Source organism: Pogona vitticeps, chromosome 2, assembly GCF_051106095.1.
Source record: "Pogona vitticeps strain Pit_001003342236 chromosome 2, PviZW2.1, whole genome shotgun sequence".
NCBI lineage: Eukaryota > Metazoa > Chordata > Lepidosauria > Squamata > Agamidae > Pogona > Pogona vitticeps.
In genome coordinates, this window is record NC_135784.1 from 104,951,722 (window position 1) to 104,969,851 (window position 18,130).

Sequence of the window (18,130 nt, forward strand, 5' to 3'; positions counted from 1 at the left end):
TCCCAACTGGCTACTTTGACAGCCTTTCTCAGTTGTGTGTTATATGGTTGAAAGCAATTTGCAGAAGTTTTGCCTCCTTAGACTGAATGAAGAAGAGGCACATCTTGTCTCAGAAATCTATACCATTTGTGATGCATTTCAGTGATAAAAATATGCACAAAAGTATGCATATGTTTGAACAACGTAAACCCCACCCCCAAAAAAACACCTTTTCTTAAAAAATGCTTATGGAACTATCTTTCATCAACTGGAAAATGTTTAAAAATGCAGATATTAGAATAAATGCATACCAAAATGTATCGATGTGGGGGTAGGGAATGCACACACATTTCTGTGTGGGAATTTTTTTTTAATGTCTTGCAACTTGATACAGAACTGTACAAGAAGAATGCCACAGGATTCTGAGACATACAATCAAAAGATGGCTCAATATTTACAGACCAACTATCCTACTACAAGTTTAAAGAAGAGACATAAAAATGTACTGTTCTGGAAATCAGGTTAGTTAGAGCTATATATAACCCTGTTTCCGTATCCTAAAATTAACATTAAGTTAACATGGAACAATGAGAGTGTGTGAGCCCTGACATCTCCAGATCTCCATCTTGGATTCCTAATCACGTTGACAGCCTCTGTTTGTAGAGGAGACTCCCATCCTCATACTGTTTCTTTCCACATGTGGAACACTATGATAGAGGGATACACAAATAGTATCCTCCCTTCCTTGTATGTTTACCTGAACTGGATAACAGAATGCCAAAATATGGTTATATTTAACTTTTTCATCTACTAAGAAATACTAAGCAATTTTGTAGACCTACGAACAGCTCAGTGGTTCAGGACTCTGGCTGCAGAGCCACAGGCTGGGAGTTTGATTCCTCCACTGTGCCTCCCTGACAGGGGCTGGACTCAAGTGATCCACAGTGTCCTTTTCCAGCTCTGAAGTTCTAAGTTTATTATTATTTAGACATGGAGGTTCAAACTTTTTTATGTATAAAAGACGGGATAGCCAAACAAGAGGATTCTGCCACTTTCTCACATGCAATTAAAAAAAAACCACACAAAAAAATTTCGGGAAAAGCAATACTTGAGCACTACCATGAGCTAAATTTGCATTATGTTCAGTTTTGAAATGTCACCATTATACATTTCAAAAATTACATACCAATATGGGGTAATACTGTAGGTATAGTAAAGTCTGACTCACATCACGGGAGAAGGGCATTGGACACCAATGACTGACTGACTGACTGACTGACTGACTGACTGACTAACTAACTAACTAACTAACTAACTGAATGAATGAATGAATGAATGAATGAATGAATGAATGACTCACATTCATTACCGAGTTAATCTCAGCGACAGCATCATCATCTGTGGGAAACTGATAAATCTGGACTCCGTTACTGACCAGTTCACTCATGATCTTAATCTTAAACTTGTGCAACTCACTTTTGGAGATGGTGTCAGCTTTGGCAATTATTGGGATAATATTCACCTGAGCAGGAAAGAAAATCAAAGGAAACAATTTAAAATGTGAAATCACCAACAGGAAAAACTAGATATTTTTTATAAAAAAAATTAAAATATTTTGGAGGTCTGTTTTTGCTTAAACTGCAATTAATCAAGTTCTGGCTCTAGAACTGGATTACAGGGAGCAAACCATGCAGCCAGAATGGAGTGAAGTAACAAAAACAAAGAGGTTGAAAGGTTTGTTTTAAGTAGGCTGGTTAGCTTGGAATCCTTTATGTCTCATTGTATATTTGGTCAGTCTGTGAAGGAAGGAAATGTCATATGAAATAATTTATGAATGTTGGAACGGGCCTGTAAGTTATTTGGAATAGACTGCTTAATAAAAATGCCTCTTTGACAATATTAACATTTTGATTGGAATGACTTAGGATGTTAAATGCCTTTTGACACTGAACTGACAGAAGTAATTTGACTTTCTAATTTAGCGTTTATTTGATGGTAGAATAAATCATTTATGTCATATGTTTCATATATAATGTATCAAATATGGACACTGGATATCTGATAAATCCCATTTACATTCTGCTATTACTCAGTTGGTGACAACACTGTAAGGAAACAGAGATGGAAATGATTATAGGCCTGCATCTCTCAACGGAGAGAGTCCCTCCAAAGAGTCCAAAGAAGTACCTCCATGTATTATTTCTGTGCTGCCTGCTTTTAGCCCTAAGCCAGAACACAAAAGGTTTTTTCTTTCAGGAACATAGTATAAAATTCAGATTGTATATACTTCACTAGCCATTCACAATCCCTCAAATTAAAGAAAAACAACTTCAATGTCTTCCTGATTTATACATCCACAGCCCACCCTGCCCTTTTTAGGGCCATTACATTATTGGGATTCTCCTCAGTAAATACCATCTGATTTCACTTTGTAAACAAGGCTTTTTATGCATGTACAAAGAAAAGACTGAAGGGAGTTGGGCAACCAGAATCTGTCTTGCAATAGATGAAGGAGGTGGATGGGAAATGGTACCCAACTGTGAACAAGCCAGGCCAGGCCAGGCCAGGCCAGGCCCCTCTTTGCATGCCTCTTCACATTGCTAAATATTGTAGACATCTTGAAAATAGCAAAGAGATGTTTAAGGTACTCCCCCCCCCTTAAGTATATGTCTCTTTTCTTCCTGAAAGAAGCCATGTCCCCCTGCTGTAGAAATATCATCCTCTTCCAAGGACAAACAAGACAGTTTATCTGGCTAAAGCTAAATTTTTGCAATCTTGAAAAATGAATAGTTTTAGAAGAAGTAGTCGTGTTAGTCAGTAGTAGAGTATCAGGCAAAAGGAAGGAAGGAAGACAAAAATGTCGTGGTACCTTAAACACTAACTGCTATATTTTAATGTGAGCTTTTGTGGACAAGCTCACATTAAAATATAGTGGTTAGTCTTTAAAGTGCCACAATGTTTTTGTCTTCTTTATTTTTTATTTGTTGTTTTGTTTTTGTTTGAAGAAGGAAGTAGCCCAGGAAAATTTGCTACATTTAACTATTGTGGGAAGGCATCAAATCACAGTTTAGTCCTTCATGGAAGGTGGATCCTTCTTCCCTTTAAAAGACTTTGGTAATTTATCCCTATTAAAAACAGTGCCTTCAATACAAGCACTATTCTTTGCAGTGTTGTCACTAGCGTGGTATAACAACTAGCTCAATTTGCAAGTGTTAATATTCAAGTCCTGAGCATTTTTTTTGTTTTGGTTGCTCGGTACTCTTTCCACAGTCTTTGTATTCAGATGCCCCATGGAAATAATTCACATTATTCCTGCTGATGGTATTAATGAAGTACAGTTATGGTGAACAGTACAAAAAACAGAATGAAGGAAAATCAACGTGCAAGGCAGCAGCTGTTGCTTAGCAATCATGATACATTTCATTAAACCCAACTAGTACGCGCAATTGGCTTTCCAGCCCAAATACCTATTTTTCCCAGGGCTTTACACTAAGGGGATAAAGAAAAGCCAAGATCTACTAGGATTTACAGTAATCTCTGCTGATTACAGTCTTTTGCTCTGAAGGCATAAATGAACTGGAAGAAATGAAGATTTTTGAGCCCCTTCCATGAGCACACAAAACAAATACATCTGCTGGGTGGTAGTTCCTTCCCATGGCAGTCCTTCATCTGTCATGCCTAAAGTTCTGGAGGGCTCCCTAATCTTAGCTGGGGCCTTCCTGAGGGTTCAAGGGCTACTGGAAGGCAGAGCTAAAAAGCCACACACACCCCACTGTGCCAGCATTTCACTGCACATGTTTGGGATCTTAGCCTTTGGCTTCCACATGCTACCCAGAGGAAGGGCTGCTTCTCCACCCCCTCTTGCTTATGCAGCTTTTTAGACCTTATTCCAGAATGGAGCAAAATTACATTTTTGGAATGCAACCCCCAGAATCTTTCTGACAGTGGAGTAGCCGTCTAAAAAAGTAACTTCAAGCTCTGGTTCAGCTTGTCTTTCAAGACTGCATTTTGAAATGAAGAACAACATGGGCAACTTTTCACCACTGAGGGTGAAAAGTGTCTCTTAATTTTTGCAGGGTTCAGCTCTAACTCTCCAAAAGGTAATTCATTGGTCCTCACAAAACTGGAACCCCCTTCACAAAAGTCCAGCGAATCTAGCTGACCTTCTCAGCCTCCTCTTACAAACTAACTTTCAGAGCTGAGAAAGAAGCTCGAATTGATCTCCTGAACTATACCACCTTAGAAAGAGTATGAAAAAGTTTTAAAATGTGCAGCAGTGCCTATTTATTCTGTTGATGTTTATACCAAAAGATAAAATAACATTTATAGATCTTTCATGCATATACCTTTAAGAGAAAAGCAGTTTTCCAAAGCAGAACCATGTTTTATGGTGCCAGTAAGTACACTGAGCTAAGATAAGAGGGTCAAGCACATAGCTTTGGCTCCTTTTATCTCCTCTGTTTTTGTTCGATATGAACTGCTAGACATGGTTCAATTCCAATCTGCCTCACGTGTTTCAACTACATTTCCAGCCATCTACTTTTTAGCGGAAGAATCTGGCTTTGAAGACAGTTTTATGGTTGTCTGGAAGTAATTAGATACAGTAGGCAACAACTGCTTTCCTTATGATTTCAGCCGTACATAAATGCATGATGGGAGAGCGAACTGTGCAGAAGGACCTTCCAGCCTGGAAAAGCTAGGTGAAGTCATTCTGATCAACAAGATACACGAGTATCACAAGAAGCCCAGACAGTCTAGCCATGTCTGACATCATTTTGCTGACACCACTGAGCTGTAGAACAGCTGCCCCCAATCAATGCATAACCAATTCAGATGCCTACCAAAATACATCTTTGTAAAGCATATGTCTGATCTCCAGCCAATATAGCATCCAAGCCAGGCTGCACTCAGTTCTCAGAAAAAGACAGAATCGAGAGCAGAGAAACACAGGCATCATTCAAGTTCAACTCCTTCCCCCCAATTTTGCTGCCTGAGGCAACGGACAGCATGGCACCACATTCTGTTCCTTGATGCTGTTTATAAAAGCCAACCAGACCTGCAGCTGACTCTTGTTCGACTGTTAAAGAACATCTTGCCTCATATACCTTAAGCCTAATTTAGGGATCATGAGGTAGACCACATGCTACATACAGCTTTATTTAGTCTACATGATGAGGCACTTTCCTCATTATAGCTGAAATCCTCTGGCATAAGTTACATCTACAGAATGAGTAGTGACGTCACCAGCAGGAGGAGATGTTCAGCAATTGAAGACTTCCCCCTTCCCTCCTGCTGCTTGTCCAACTTGTGACTCATCCAGCAGCAGTGATTTTTGGTAATTAAATACTTCCTCTTTTCTTGTACCTCCCATGGCTTCCACATGATAAAACAGATTACTCATGCATTGGACAAGCTGCAAAAGAGATCCCTGTCTTTGTCTGATGCTACAGCTGGCCCTACCATTACTTGCTGTCTAATACATAAGACAGCAAATAATGCTGTCTTCATCAAGATCGCTTCATCAAGGTTCATATCACAAATTCAGTTGTATCGTCACCAAATTTTTATATCTTCCCTGTAATGCAATACACTGATGTACAATGGGGAAAATATTTCCTGCTAGTTTTCTGTTGGTATCCTTGCCACCGTTAAAGAACTTCAGCTAGGCCATAGCAAAGGAGGGCAATACATGAATAAGTCTGTATCTCCTTCATAAGAAAGCGGATTATCTGCTTTTCTTACAACTGATCTCTGGCCAGGTATTTCCACTTTGCGTGTGAAGGGTGGCCAAAGTAAAGCTAAAAAACAGACCATAATCATGGATGTTTGGGACTGATTCTTATTTTGCCTTCTCTATTCAGCTATGGAGACTCCAATACAGTATAAGAGTTAGTCAAAACGTACTAGCTTTCTTAGAGGCAGTTGCTGTGGGGAAACTAGAAAGCTACAGCCCCACACAAAAGCAGCCTGCAAAGCTCTATCTTGGAATCAAAGAATAAAAGCTAAATGGAATAAAGAAAGTGAATGGTTTTTAAAAAAAATATATGTTTAGTTTCCCCTGCTTTCTTGCAGAAATGGGGCATACAGTAACTGCTAGCCAAAAAGAACCCAACTGCTTAATGGTAAATCAATACCTACATAAAACTTACTGATTCAGAGAGTCTCTTCTGGGAAGGGTACGCAATTAGATTTAGGCCAATGACTACGGACACATATGTAGCTTACCTTATGGGGGAAAGTTATGTTATGTTATTCTTCAACAAACAAGACATTCCTGTTAAAAGCTAGAAAGGGGGCAGTGACTGATCTAACATTTTAAAATGGTTGTTCTAAGTGTTAAATATTCTTTATGTTAAAAATAAGCCAGACCATAAAGAAGATATGAAGATAATTGTTTCTCGTTTTGAACATGTTTCTTTTGATGTCAATGACCTTTGCTGCCTGCTCCAAGCTTCCCTCGCAGCATGAACTTCAGAAGACTTGGTATTTCTCCCTGGACACCATGGGATAAATCAAGGTATTATCTGTATCCCAGTGAGCAACACTGCTTGGCTACTACTGCTTCAAATGATCATTGCCTTTGATGCACCGCAGTGTTTCCCAGTGGCTACTGCAGCAGTTGCAACTCATGCTGAGTAATGTACTGCTCCACAGTCTTCTCATAACTTGTCTGTTAAGCTGTTTTCCAAACAACTGCTGGAACAGTCTTGTTGGAAGTGGAGCAGTGATTTCTAAATTCCACAGGCAGCTGCAATTTTCTTTCCTAACCCATCTCCCAACAGCTTTACCCAACACTGCCAATGACAATTGTGTGAATTACAGTCCAAAAAAATCTAGAAAGCAGAAGGTTTCTCAGCTTGGCCCAAACTTACTCATATATACCTCAGCAGAACCAACAGTGCTGAAGATGCCCACACAATCCTAGATTCTGACAGAATCATATTCAAGAGGTTTTATAATTCTCATGCAGCCCAGAAACTGGTTGAAATGATCATATGGTAAGCAGGGCAAAACTCAGAAGGCCTGCTGAGAAGTTGTAATGTTTGACCTCCTTAGTGGTGAGAAAAAATATATAAATAACAATCAGAGGCGGTTCTCACATTCTATGAAGATTCAGTCCAAAACAGCAAGTATTAAAAATGCTTCCAGACAGTTAAAAAAACCCCAACAACCATCAAGTCTGCTGGTAGATGTGAACAGAACTGAAAGCCAATTCATGTCAGACATGTCTAATCACATACAAACCTTACTATCCAGGTTTTTCATGGTTACCAGATCCAAGGACTTCAGTGAGTGGCCAGTTGGAGTGATAAAGTAAAGGCAGACATGGATTCTTGTATCGTGATAATTATAGAGGGAACGCCGGATTTTCAGCTCTTCTTGCAAGTAGTTTTCAAACTGCGTATCAATGTAATCTACTATCGGCCTGTAACTAAAAACAAATTCCATTAGCAACCTGAATGGAACAGTTAAAAGCAGAAATGATGAGGTACTTTCCGATGTATTGTTTAGAAATCAAGCAGCTGTTAAGAGGAATGCCCTAAACTTTCCAAATCTAACAAGCTTTTATCAGAATCCAATGCAAGAGATGTTAAAAATGCCTTTTGAGAAACAGGACTACCAGGTTACACTAAAATTAGCAAAAAGGTGGCACCCCTAAGGAGTAGCAGAATGGAAAACCAGGTGAAAATGGCTTGAGAAACTTTCATATCAAATACTATGTTCTGCAATTGAATAGCATTGCTATAAAGCAAACATAGTAACATGGGAGTAGAATAGCTCACCACACTGTTAAATAAATGGATTATAATGCTATGTGTTCAATAGTCTCTGTAACATAAAATAAGAATATGAGATTCATTGGAATGCTGCTGACAGATAATACAATAAAGCCTGCTTGTCTCTTAATCATATGCCTGTAAAACAGGGTCAATAGCAATTACTACTTAATGCACACTGGAATGGGGGGAACCAAATTCCTCTAAGAAGGAGCAGAACAGAAATTCAGTCACTTCCCAAAGAGCCTCAAATGCTCACCCAACCTGAACATTCTTGCTGCTGCTGCTGCTGCATCTACTGCCCTGCTTATTTTAGAAAACAAAGTTAGAGAGGAGAAAGACTACATGCAGAGGAAGAGGTCAGGAAGCAACAGAGAAAACAATGGTTGTTGTTTTTTTTTATCCTGAAAAAGAACTGAATAGCACCCAGATTAATGGCCTCTCTAGTCCACACTCTGCTTCCTACAGGAGTCTGCCAGACGACTCGGAGAAGCAAGACGACAACACTCTCCTCAGGTTGCTCAGAGCCAGCGCCATCTTCCACCCACGAATCCCTCTCACCAAGTATCCTTTTGTGTCACTATGGAGGGAAGAGGCCTAGTGGCTGCCATCTTGCAAACCAGACAGGGAATAAAAAAAGTTTGGAAAGCAGGAGGAAGAGAATTGGGACTGATGGAAGAAAACAGCAGCACCTCAACCTCTGCTCTATCATTTCCCTTTTAACCTGCAGACTACACAACACTTCGCACTATAAGTAATCAAGGACCAAGAACAAATATAGCCAGCACGACCCATAAGCCAAAAGCTCAGGGCCAACATTCATTCTTATATCTGGACGTTGTGCAGATGCTGTTAACAGTCCAGGGATGGGGAATCTTGTGCATCTCACAACTTCCATCCAGTTAGTCTGAACTGAGCAACATACATTTTGAAGACACCTGCTAATTAATGGAACATAATGTTTTAAGTGTTGCCTTACTAAGTTTCCATAGATTCAGCAAGGCTACCCTTCTTGGGACTAACAACTGGGTTTTGGCTCAGATGTTTTGGAAATCAGCTCTCCTAACTACTGATTACTGTCCATGCTGAGTCACTGGGTAGTGCTGGACTTGGGCGAAGAAGGCAGTTTTCTCTTAATGTTCTAGTTTGTGAGAAACAAAGTTCTCATCTAGCTTCCTAATTTGTCTAAACCAGAGATGGCCAATCTCAGCATGACTAAGGACTTTTTCTCATATGCCAGCAATCCAAGGAGTGTATTCCCAAGAGAGTAGGGCTAAACCGGCTAATTTACACATTTCATTTTTATTAATTAATTTATATGCTGCAGTTGTGCATTGTAATGATTACCACAAATAGTTTTTGTTAACTGAAAAAAAAAGATGAAAAAAGATTTTTTTTAATTGAAAAAAAAACCATCTTGTGACCTCTGGTGGGGCAATCAAATAATTTTTAAATAATAGAAATAAACCAGGGTAAGAGAGTCCCTTGAAGCATTGCAGAATTGCCTTTCATGCCGCCGAGAGAGGGTAACGGCACTTACTTAACATAATTTTTTTTAAAAAAAATTTTTTTGAAAAGTTTTTTTAAAAGGTTTAGACAGTATGGGTGCTAGAGGCAGCAAAACCTTCCAAAGAAATATTGAAAGCAGTGTATCATGGGCTTTTAGTATACCAGGTCCTGTATTTTCTAAGTACATGGCAATCAACTGCAAGCTTTTGCGCACCAAACTGGAAAGTGACTTGCCTTTCGTCTTTATTTATCTGATCTCCAAACCCCACAGCATCTACAATGGTCAGTTTCAGGTGGACATTGCTCTCCTGTAAGTCGTAGGTCCGTGGCCGTAAGCGAACCGCTTGCTCATAATGGCTGGCTTCTTCTGTCTCAAATGTTGTATTAAAGAGTGTGTTCATTAGTGTGGATTTCCCAATGCCAGTCTCTCCTATAAAATACAAGGAAGGAAAAGAAGAGATATGGTGCAAAGACTAACAAGAGAAAGGTATGCACAATCTGAATAAGAAACAAACAAAACATAACCACACATACACCCTTGTGGTACGAAAAGTATAGATACACAAAACTAAAATGAAAATGGAACTCCCAGTGTTTTAATTACTGGCAGAAACATGTCTTGAGAGACCAGAAATTATTGTGAAATGGGTTGACATATTTTGATAAATGGTAAAGCATGAGAAAACCATGGGCTGGTGCTTGATGATTCAAGGAGATGTTGTTGAAAGAGCCAGAGAAGCAAGCAGGAGCTGAATGGGGAAATGTTTCATTCCTGTTCATGGGAGTGCAGGGATATTCTGAAGTATGAATTAACAAAAAGCTCTCAAAACTGATTCAGGCCCACTAATAACTGAGATACTGTCAAGATCCTTCAAGCTGTAGAAAGATTGTTCATGCCTTTTTTCAAATTTATGGACTTTAATTTCAGTTCCTTCTGACTAGCCACAATGTGGCATCAGCACTCAATACTTCACTCTTCCTGTCAAAATTAACATTGCATTTATGTTATTATATTAACTGGCACTGAATACAGAACAAAGTCAAAGATTCAAAATTCTTCTGTATCCTCTGAATTAAGATCATGCTAAGGCAGCAGTTCTTAACCTTTTCTTTACCATGGACTCCCTTTAAATATTTTTGTTGCCAACAAGACTTAAGATTTAAACCCCTAAAGTGCATCAAATATTTATTTAAAGTTTCTCATGAAGGTCTCATCCACTGATATTCAGAGCTATACTGATGACACTTTTGACTGAAAGAAGCTGCTGTGAACAGAATGCACCCTCATCAACATCAATAGTTCTTTTACATTTCAAATTCAGCCAGTGATCCATTCTGAGACTCAGCCAAAGTCTTTTGTTATGAAATTAATTGCAATAATATTGAAAAGTCACTTTACCTGGTATTTTACCAATAACCAAACAGTTTCATTAGCAGAAACTGAAGAACAAACACAATCACGAAGTCTGTCCGAGCACTGACTGACTCTGATTCTTCCTATGGTTTTTGACTGTTTGCGCAGTAGCAAGAAATGTCACATGCTGTTTCACAGCCACTCAGCATCATTCACTTGCATGTCCTCATCGTGTGTAGAAATACCAAGGTGCTGCACTCAATATGCCAGCAAATTTCGAAACCTCAGCAGTGGCCAGAGGATCGGAAAAGATCAGTCTACATCCCAATCCCAAAGAATGGCAGCGCCATAGAATGCTCCAGCTACCGTACAGTTGCACTCATTTCACACACTAGCAAGGTTATGCTCAAAATCCTCCAAGGTAGGCTTCAGCAGTATGTGGACCAAGAACTCCCAGAAGCACAAGCTGGATTTTGAAGGGGAAGAAGAACTAGAGACCAAATTGCTAACATGCGCTGGATTATGGAGAAAGCCAGAGAGTTCCAGAAAAACATCTACTTGTGATTCATTGACTATGCAAAAGCCTTTGACTGTGTGGACCACAGCAAACTATGGCAAGTTCCTAAAGAAATGGGAGTGCCTGATCACCTTCTCTATCTCCTGAGAAATCTGTATGTGGGACAGGAAGCAATGGTTCGAATTGGATATGGAACAATTGATTGGTTCAAAATTGGGAAAGGAGTACGACAAGGCTGTATATTGTTCCCCTGGTTATTCAAATTATATGCAGAATACATCATGCAAAAGGCTGGACTGGATTATTCCCAAGCCAGAATTTAGATTGCCGGAAGAAATATCAACAACCTCAGATATGCAGATAGGCTCTGAAGCCCAACATAAAAAAAAAAAAAATCAAAACATCAACATCAAAAAGATAATTGCCACTGGTCCCAGCACCTCCTGGGAAATAGAAGGGGAAGATACGGAGGCAGTGACAGGTTTTACTTTCTTGGGCTCCATGATCACTGCAGGTGGGGACAGCAGCCACGAAATTAAAAGACGCCTGCTTCTTGGGAGGAAAGCGATGACAAACCTCAACAGCATCTTAAAAAGCTGAGACATCACCCTGCCGACAAAGGTCTGCATAATTAAAGCTATGGTTTTTCCAGTAGCGATGTATGGAAGTGCGAGCTGGACCATAAAGAAATCTGACCGCCGAAGAATTGATTCTTTTGAATTGTGGTGCTGGAGGAAACTCTTGAGAGTCTTCTGGACTGCAAAGAGAACAAACTTATCCATTTTGAAAGAAATCAACCCTGAGTGCTCACTGGAAGGACAGATCCTGAAGCTGAGGTTCCAATACTTTGGCCATCTCATGAAAAGACTCCCTGGAAAAGACCCTGATGTTGGGAATGTGTGAAGGCAAGAGGAGAAGGGGACGACAGAGGATGAGATGACTGGACAGTGTCATCGAAGCTACCAACATGAATTTGACCAAGCTCCGGGAGGCAGTGGAAGACAGGAGGGCCTGGCGTGCTGCCCTGGACCATGGGGTCACAAAGAGTGGAACACGACTTAATGACTAAACTACAAAAGAACCTATGATACTGCCACCTGGACTGAGTAATCCATTTCTCCATGTTTCTGTCACTTGTTAGGTAGTTTTCTCTTTACAAAAAATCCCAACTAGTTCTAAAGATGCCCCAACAAACCTATCACTTTTGGGGCATTTTATGGTCACAACTAGTGTAACAAAATTGGAACAAAAAGGTCACATGCTGCTTTTCAATAAACCATGATGGCATGAGACAGACGCTATGTACTCCAGTTGTCAGCAAATTGCTCCCGCTCAGGGAAAACTGAAATCCAGGTGAAAATGCAGGAGAATAGAATTCACTGGGATGAAGAAATATCCTACATTACAAGTAGCATATGTTTTGTTTTACTTGTTTGATTTGCTTTTATTTGAAGTTTTATTCCACCTTGTATTTTCTGACTCTGGACCCACAGGTGGAACACACTTGATTCTGCATGTACCAACACTCCTTTTGGCACGGGGCTATTTTTAATGCTCCACAAACCTGGAATTTTCATTGGTGGTCAGATATAGCCCATTATTCAAACAACAATCTTTCTATCCTAGGGCAAGATCAGGATTCAGTTTCTATAATTCCTGGTCTCTTGTTACTTGCAAACAGGTATCTCTAATACAACTTGTAGTCTGTTGCTAAACAAATGAAAATGATTTATGAAATACAGATTCTGAACCTGGCATGTTTAGCCACTGGCTATTTTGTTTCAATTGTAACAAAAATCTCAGGAATTGCAGAAACAATAGGTTCAGATATGAGAAACGTAAATTAACCCTCACCTGAGAGGATTTTTTTTTTAAAAAATGAATAACTCTTGGATTATTTTCCCATTTCATGGGAGTTTTGATGTCCTGCAGGGTACAAAAATGTCCCATGTCCACAGAAGTATGTTTGTGGATGTAGAAACAATGAAATTCGTAATATTCAAGTACCTACAGCCGGAAAACACATGTTCACAGGTAGCAGAATATTTCTTTCAAGTAGCTGAAAGGCCTCCTTTTCAACAAAAAAGTGTAATTAGCACAATTTTTGTGTTTTTTAAAAAAATACGATTACTTCCAATTTAAAATGATAAAAAGAACTTATTTCGAACCTCCAAAGTAACAAACAAACCCTGAAGGACAACAGCTGTCTTTATTTGTTGGCGATAAGACTTAGTTATTAATGGACTCATTGGGCAATTTCCCATCCCCTAAACAAAGCTGGTCTGCTGATGAGTTTTGCAAGCAAATTTCATACACATGATGCACTGACGTAGTTTTCTCATCTTCTGCCTGAGTAGAGGACTAATAGCCATCTATAGACCAAAAGCACCAGATAGCACAGGATACTCAAGACCCTAGAGATGAACATCTACATTACACCATATAAAAATAATTAGAAAAATCGTCTGATCCGGAAGGAGGCAGTGCCTGTGGGGTAACCCAACATTATTCCCAATAGCGCAGATTCACTGAACTAAATGTGATGTGTTAGTCAAATGTAATATAAATTAACACTATTAACTATCCAAAGTTCAAAGCTATGTCCTGACCAGGATAAACTATGACTAATCTTACTAAAATATGACAGTTTCAACCCTTATTAAAATATACTATTAAAAGGCTTGATCTTAATTTTTCAAATTATAAAATGCCATCTCCTTCTCACTGGACTCGAGTCACAATTCTTGCTATGTTTCATTGCAACTGCAAAAAGACATATTGTCCAATGCTGGAAGACACCACAAATTCCACAAGCTTTAGAAAGGCTTGAGATAATCTGTATAACAGCTTTAACTGACCTATTTCAGAAGAGACTGTAGTAGCACAACAAACAGACAAGATTTCAAGGCAGATGGCCACTGTTCATTAACTTTTGTAATAATTGGCTTAAAAATAATGTAATGTTCATATATCCTTTTTCTGTGCTATGAAGACTCACTTTGTTGCTAGACTTTAATTCTGCTTTGCTGCTAGCAAATTTTAAAGCAGGCCACTGGGACCTCAAGCCCAAAGGCCTAATCTAGCCTGCTGAGTCTAGAATCTGGCCCACTGGAGGTTTCAAATCCCTCCCCCTCAATGGAGAAATCCTTTGGCCAGCTCCAATCAGTGATTGAAAATAAATGAGGATTTCCCTGTGGGCAGCCTTGTGTCCCAATCAGAAAGGAGAGCAATGTATAAAGAAAGAGGTATCAATAAAGCTTGCAACATCATTCAGCATCATTTTAAGAAGCTAATTACTTTGTGCTGTTCCTTTTTTTCTAAATAATTCACTGTCATTAGTTTCTGTCACTAATAACATGTTTATCATATAAAATTATGCAGGGGATGGATGACGTGGATAGAGGGAAGCTCTTTTCCCTCTCACACAATACTAGAACCAGGGAACTTCCACTCAAATGGAGTATTAGGAGAGTGAGAACAGAGAAAAGAAAATATTTCTTTACCCAGTGTGTTGTTAGTTTGTGGAACTCCTTGCCACAGGTTGTGGCGATGGCATCTGGCCTAGATACCTTTAAAAAGGGATTGGACAGATTCCTGGAGGAAAAGTCCATTGTAGGTTACAAGCTATGATGAGGATTCATCATTTCTAGGCTTAAAAGGAAGGTACCTCCAAATGCCAGATGCAGGGGAGGGGGATGGATCAAAGCGATCCTGCAGTGCTTTGATCTCTTCCCCCCTACACTTGCTAACCCCCCACTTACGTTTCTTAATTTGGGGTTAGAAAAGCAGGAGTGTCTTATACATGGGGGCGTGTTATACACGGCAAATACGGTAGTTGTCTCGTGTGCTCCCAGAGGCATCTAGTGGGCCCCCTGCAAGATATAGGAAACTGGACTAGATGGGCCCTTCGCCTGATCTAGCAGGGCTCTTCTTATGCTCTTATCATATACTGTGACTTTCTTGGAGTCTCACTTGCAGATTTTTCACAACACCTGCTGTCTGATCCTTTTAACTAGGAAGAAGAAGATCTGAATCTGAGATTTTCTGCCGATAACACAATGAACTGTGAGTCTCTGCCTGTCTCCCACAAGTGCCTCTCGCTTGAATTAAACATTCTACTCACCGACACAGAGGATGTTGAAGCTGAACCCTTGTGCCACTGACTTACTGACAAGTTGATCGGGAAGACTGTCAAAACCAACATGGCCTCCCAGAGAGAGATTCCGTTTTTCTTCATTCTGTGGAAAACAATAACACCATTTAGTGGGGGTTCAGTGACAGGATGTAAATATGAAGGGGGGGGGAATCCACAATATATCAGAAAAATTGGGAGATAGCTCCCATTTTATTTGAAGCTGAGCAGATTTCCCAAGTCACAGAAACAATTCTAGAGCTGCCCACACAGAGATTTATTATGTTTTTATGTATGCTGCATTCCAGAAATACTGGTAATTATCATCAAGCATCAGAAGGAAAAGAAAATCCCTCCCTGATCTTAACAGGGCATTATCTTAAAGAGACAGGAAATTAAACTGTGAAATGATTTTCAAAGAAAAATTAAAATACAATATGACCCAAGTGCTTTCATTATGTAAAGTGGAGGGAGGCCAATTCCATGTTTATTTATCATTCCTAATCCTTTCATGGGACGTGGTGGCACTGCAGGTTAAACCACAGAAGCCTCTGAGCTGCAAGGTCAGAAGACCAGCAGTCGTGAGATCGAATCCATGCGACGGAGTGAGCTCCCATCACTTATCCCAGTTCCTGCCAACCTAGCAGGTCGAAAGCATGTAAATGCGAGTAGATAAATAGGTGTCACCATGGTGGGAAGGTAATGGCGTTACGTGTCTAGTCGCGCTGGCCACGTGACCACTGAAACTGTCTACGGACAAACGCTTGCTCTACGGCTTGGAAACGGGGAAGAGCACTGCCCCCTCGAGTCGGAGACGACTGGACATTTGTCAAGGGGAATCTTTACCTTTACCTAATCCTTCCATTTCCTAAAGTATCCTGTCTCTGAATCACATTCAGCCAACCACTGCTTCTTAGAAGTCCTTGCTCAGTTTCCTTTGACTCTGTCATAAGCAGCTTTGTTCAATCACACTCCCAAGGGGAGAGAAGGAGGAGGGTTGCATGTCACTCTATAAGATGAGAGTGAATCAGCTCACCTCACCATCTGTGACTTCATCAGTTTCTCTTGTTAAAGAAATATCTGGTTCTAATAGCACATCTTCCTCATCTTCAGGAATTTCCTTCTTTAATTTTGAAAGAATTGAGAGATACGTATAAAAAACATACAGGATCTGAAGGAAATGGGTCTACAGACGGACTGGTGGGCAATGTCAAAATTAGAATCAAGGTTTAAAAAAGACATAATGGGTTTTTATGAAGGGAAGGTTCAGACGGATAAATTATGGATTTATACTACTGATAAGATGATACAAAATGTATACTTTTTGTTAGAATATAATTTAGAAGATGAAACGGTGAAAGCAGTGATGATTGGATGTGAATGTGGAATGACAAGCATAGATGGATTAAACCAGTAAACTTGAGAGAAAATGTTTTAAAGATGTTTTATCGATGACATTTCACACCTGTTAAACTGGTAAAAATGACATCAGGGGTTAGCAATTTATGTTGGAAGTGTTCTTAGCAACCTGGGACTTTTTTTTCATATGTGGTGGACATGTGACAGAGCAAAAAGTTTGGAGACAGATAAAAGATATTACACAAGAAATTATACAACAGAAAATAGCTTATAAACCAGAAATGATTTTGCTGAATATAATGCCAGAAATCATTGATAAAAAAAATTAAATATATGTTGTTACACATATTTACAGCTGCAAGGCTGATCTGGGCCCAAAAATGGAAAAATCAGGAAAATCCAAAGATAGAGGAGCTCTTTAAAACATTATTAGATATTGCAGAAATGGACAGTTTGTCAGAGGCATTATGTGAGAACCCGAGAATATATGTTAAAGAAAGCTGGAAAATGTTTTATGATTGGGCCCAGAAAAAAACATGAGTAGAGAATATAATATATGTTATTGATTTTAGTATTGTAACACAGCCATGGAGTCAAGATTTATATTAGTTATTGTATTATTGTAAAGACTTCCCTATGTTTATTTGTTTTGTCTTGTTTTTCTTTTCCTTTCCCCCTATACAGTGGTGCCTCGCATAACGTTTGCTTCGTTTAACGTTTTTTTCGCTTAACGTTTATTTTTTCAGAGTCAGATTGTGCTTCGTATAACGTTTTTCCCTATGGGCGATTTTCGCATAGCGATTTTGGGACCATGCTTCGCTTAACGTTTTTTGTTTTAGGTCCCCTGCTTCACTTAACGATGTTCATTTTTTCAATTACAAAAGTGTCTTAACATGTTGAAAAACAGTTTTAAATGCTTGGAATCATTAGTGCACCTTCTAAAATGTGTGCATACTTAATTTGGCGTTGATCTGACTTTTCGTTAATTTTTTGTGAATTTTTGTTTTTTGGCCCATAGGAACCAATGGACCTGTCAAAATCTGACAGCTCCATGCTTTCCTATGGGGGAGAAAACAATTTACAAAAAATTAACGAAAGTTCAGATCAACGCCAAATCAGGTTTGCACACAACTTAGGGGGTCCTCTAACGAACCCAAGAATTTAGAACAGTTGCTCAGTCTTCATTAATTTTTTGTGAATTTTTTCTTCCCCCATAGGAAATAATGGAGCTGTCAGATTTTGACAGCTGTCAAAAGTTGGGGGGAAAAAATTCACCATTAATTAACGAAAAGTCAGATCAAAGCCAAATTAACTTTTGCATCCGTTTTAGAGGGTGCAGAAGCTAATCCAAGCATTTAAAACCATTTTTGACCCTTTTATGACACACTTAATTTTGCAAAAATTGACTTCGCAAAGCCATTGAAATGTATTGAGTCAGCTACAATACATTCCAATGGAGGATACATTGTATCGTTTAACGATGTTTCCTATGGGTTTTTTCG

General features: G+C 39.3%; 2 protein-coding genes across 8 annotated transcripts in view; one reads left to right on the top strand and one right to left on the bottom strand.

Annotated features, from left to right (window-relative positions):
* CCNI2 (cyclin I family member 2) overlaps positions 1 to 16,692 on the top strand; it is a 52,640-nt gene extending 35,948 nt beyond the window's left edge. The window contains exons 7-8 of one of the 2 annotated variants that reach the window (XM_078385763.1): positions 374 to 500; positions 15,154 to 16,692. In XM_078385763.1, coding sequence (XP_078241889.1) covers positions 374 to 500; positions 15,154 to 15,191 — 165 coding nt within the window. In that variant the 3' untranslated portion in view covers positions 15,192 to 16,692. The remainder of the gene's footprint in view (positions 1 to 373; positions 501 to 15,153) is intronic. The other variant, XM_078385764.1, reaches the window with a different exon arrangement.
* Positions 1 to 18,130, bottom strand: part of SEPTIN8 (septin 8) — a 64,766-nt gene that overhangs the window by 15,245 nt on the left and 31,391 nt on the right. For 2 of the 6 annotated variants that reach the window (XM_078385758.1, XM_078385760.1), the window contains exons 2-5: positions 15,261 to 15,375; positions 9,501 to 9,696; positions 7,225 to 7,405; positions 1,340 to 1,501 (exon numbers count right to left, since the gene is read on the bottom strand). In XM_078385758.1, coding sequence (XP_078241884.1) covers positions 1,340 to 1,501; positions 7,225 to 7,405; positions 9,501 to 9,696; positions 15,261 to 15,375 — 654 coding nt within the window. Of the gene's footprint in view, positions 1 to 1,339; positions 1,502 to 7,224; positions 7,412 to 9,500; positions 9,697 to 15,260; positions 15,376 to 18,130 lie in introns of all 6 variants that reach the window. The other 4 variants (XM_078385759.1, XM_078385761.1, XM_072990195.2 and 1 more) reach the window with 2 other exon arrangements.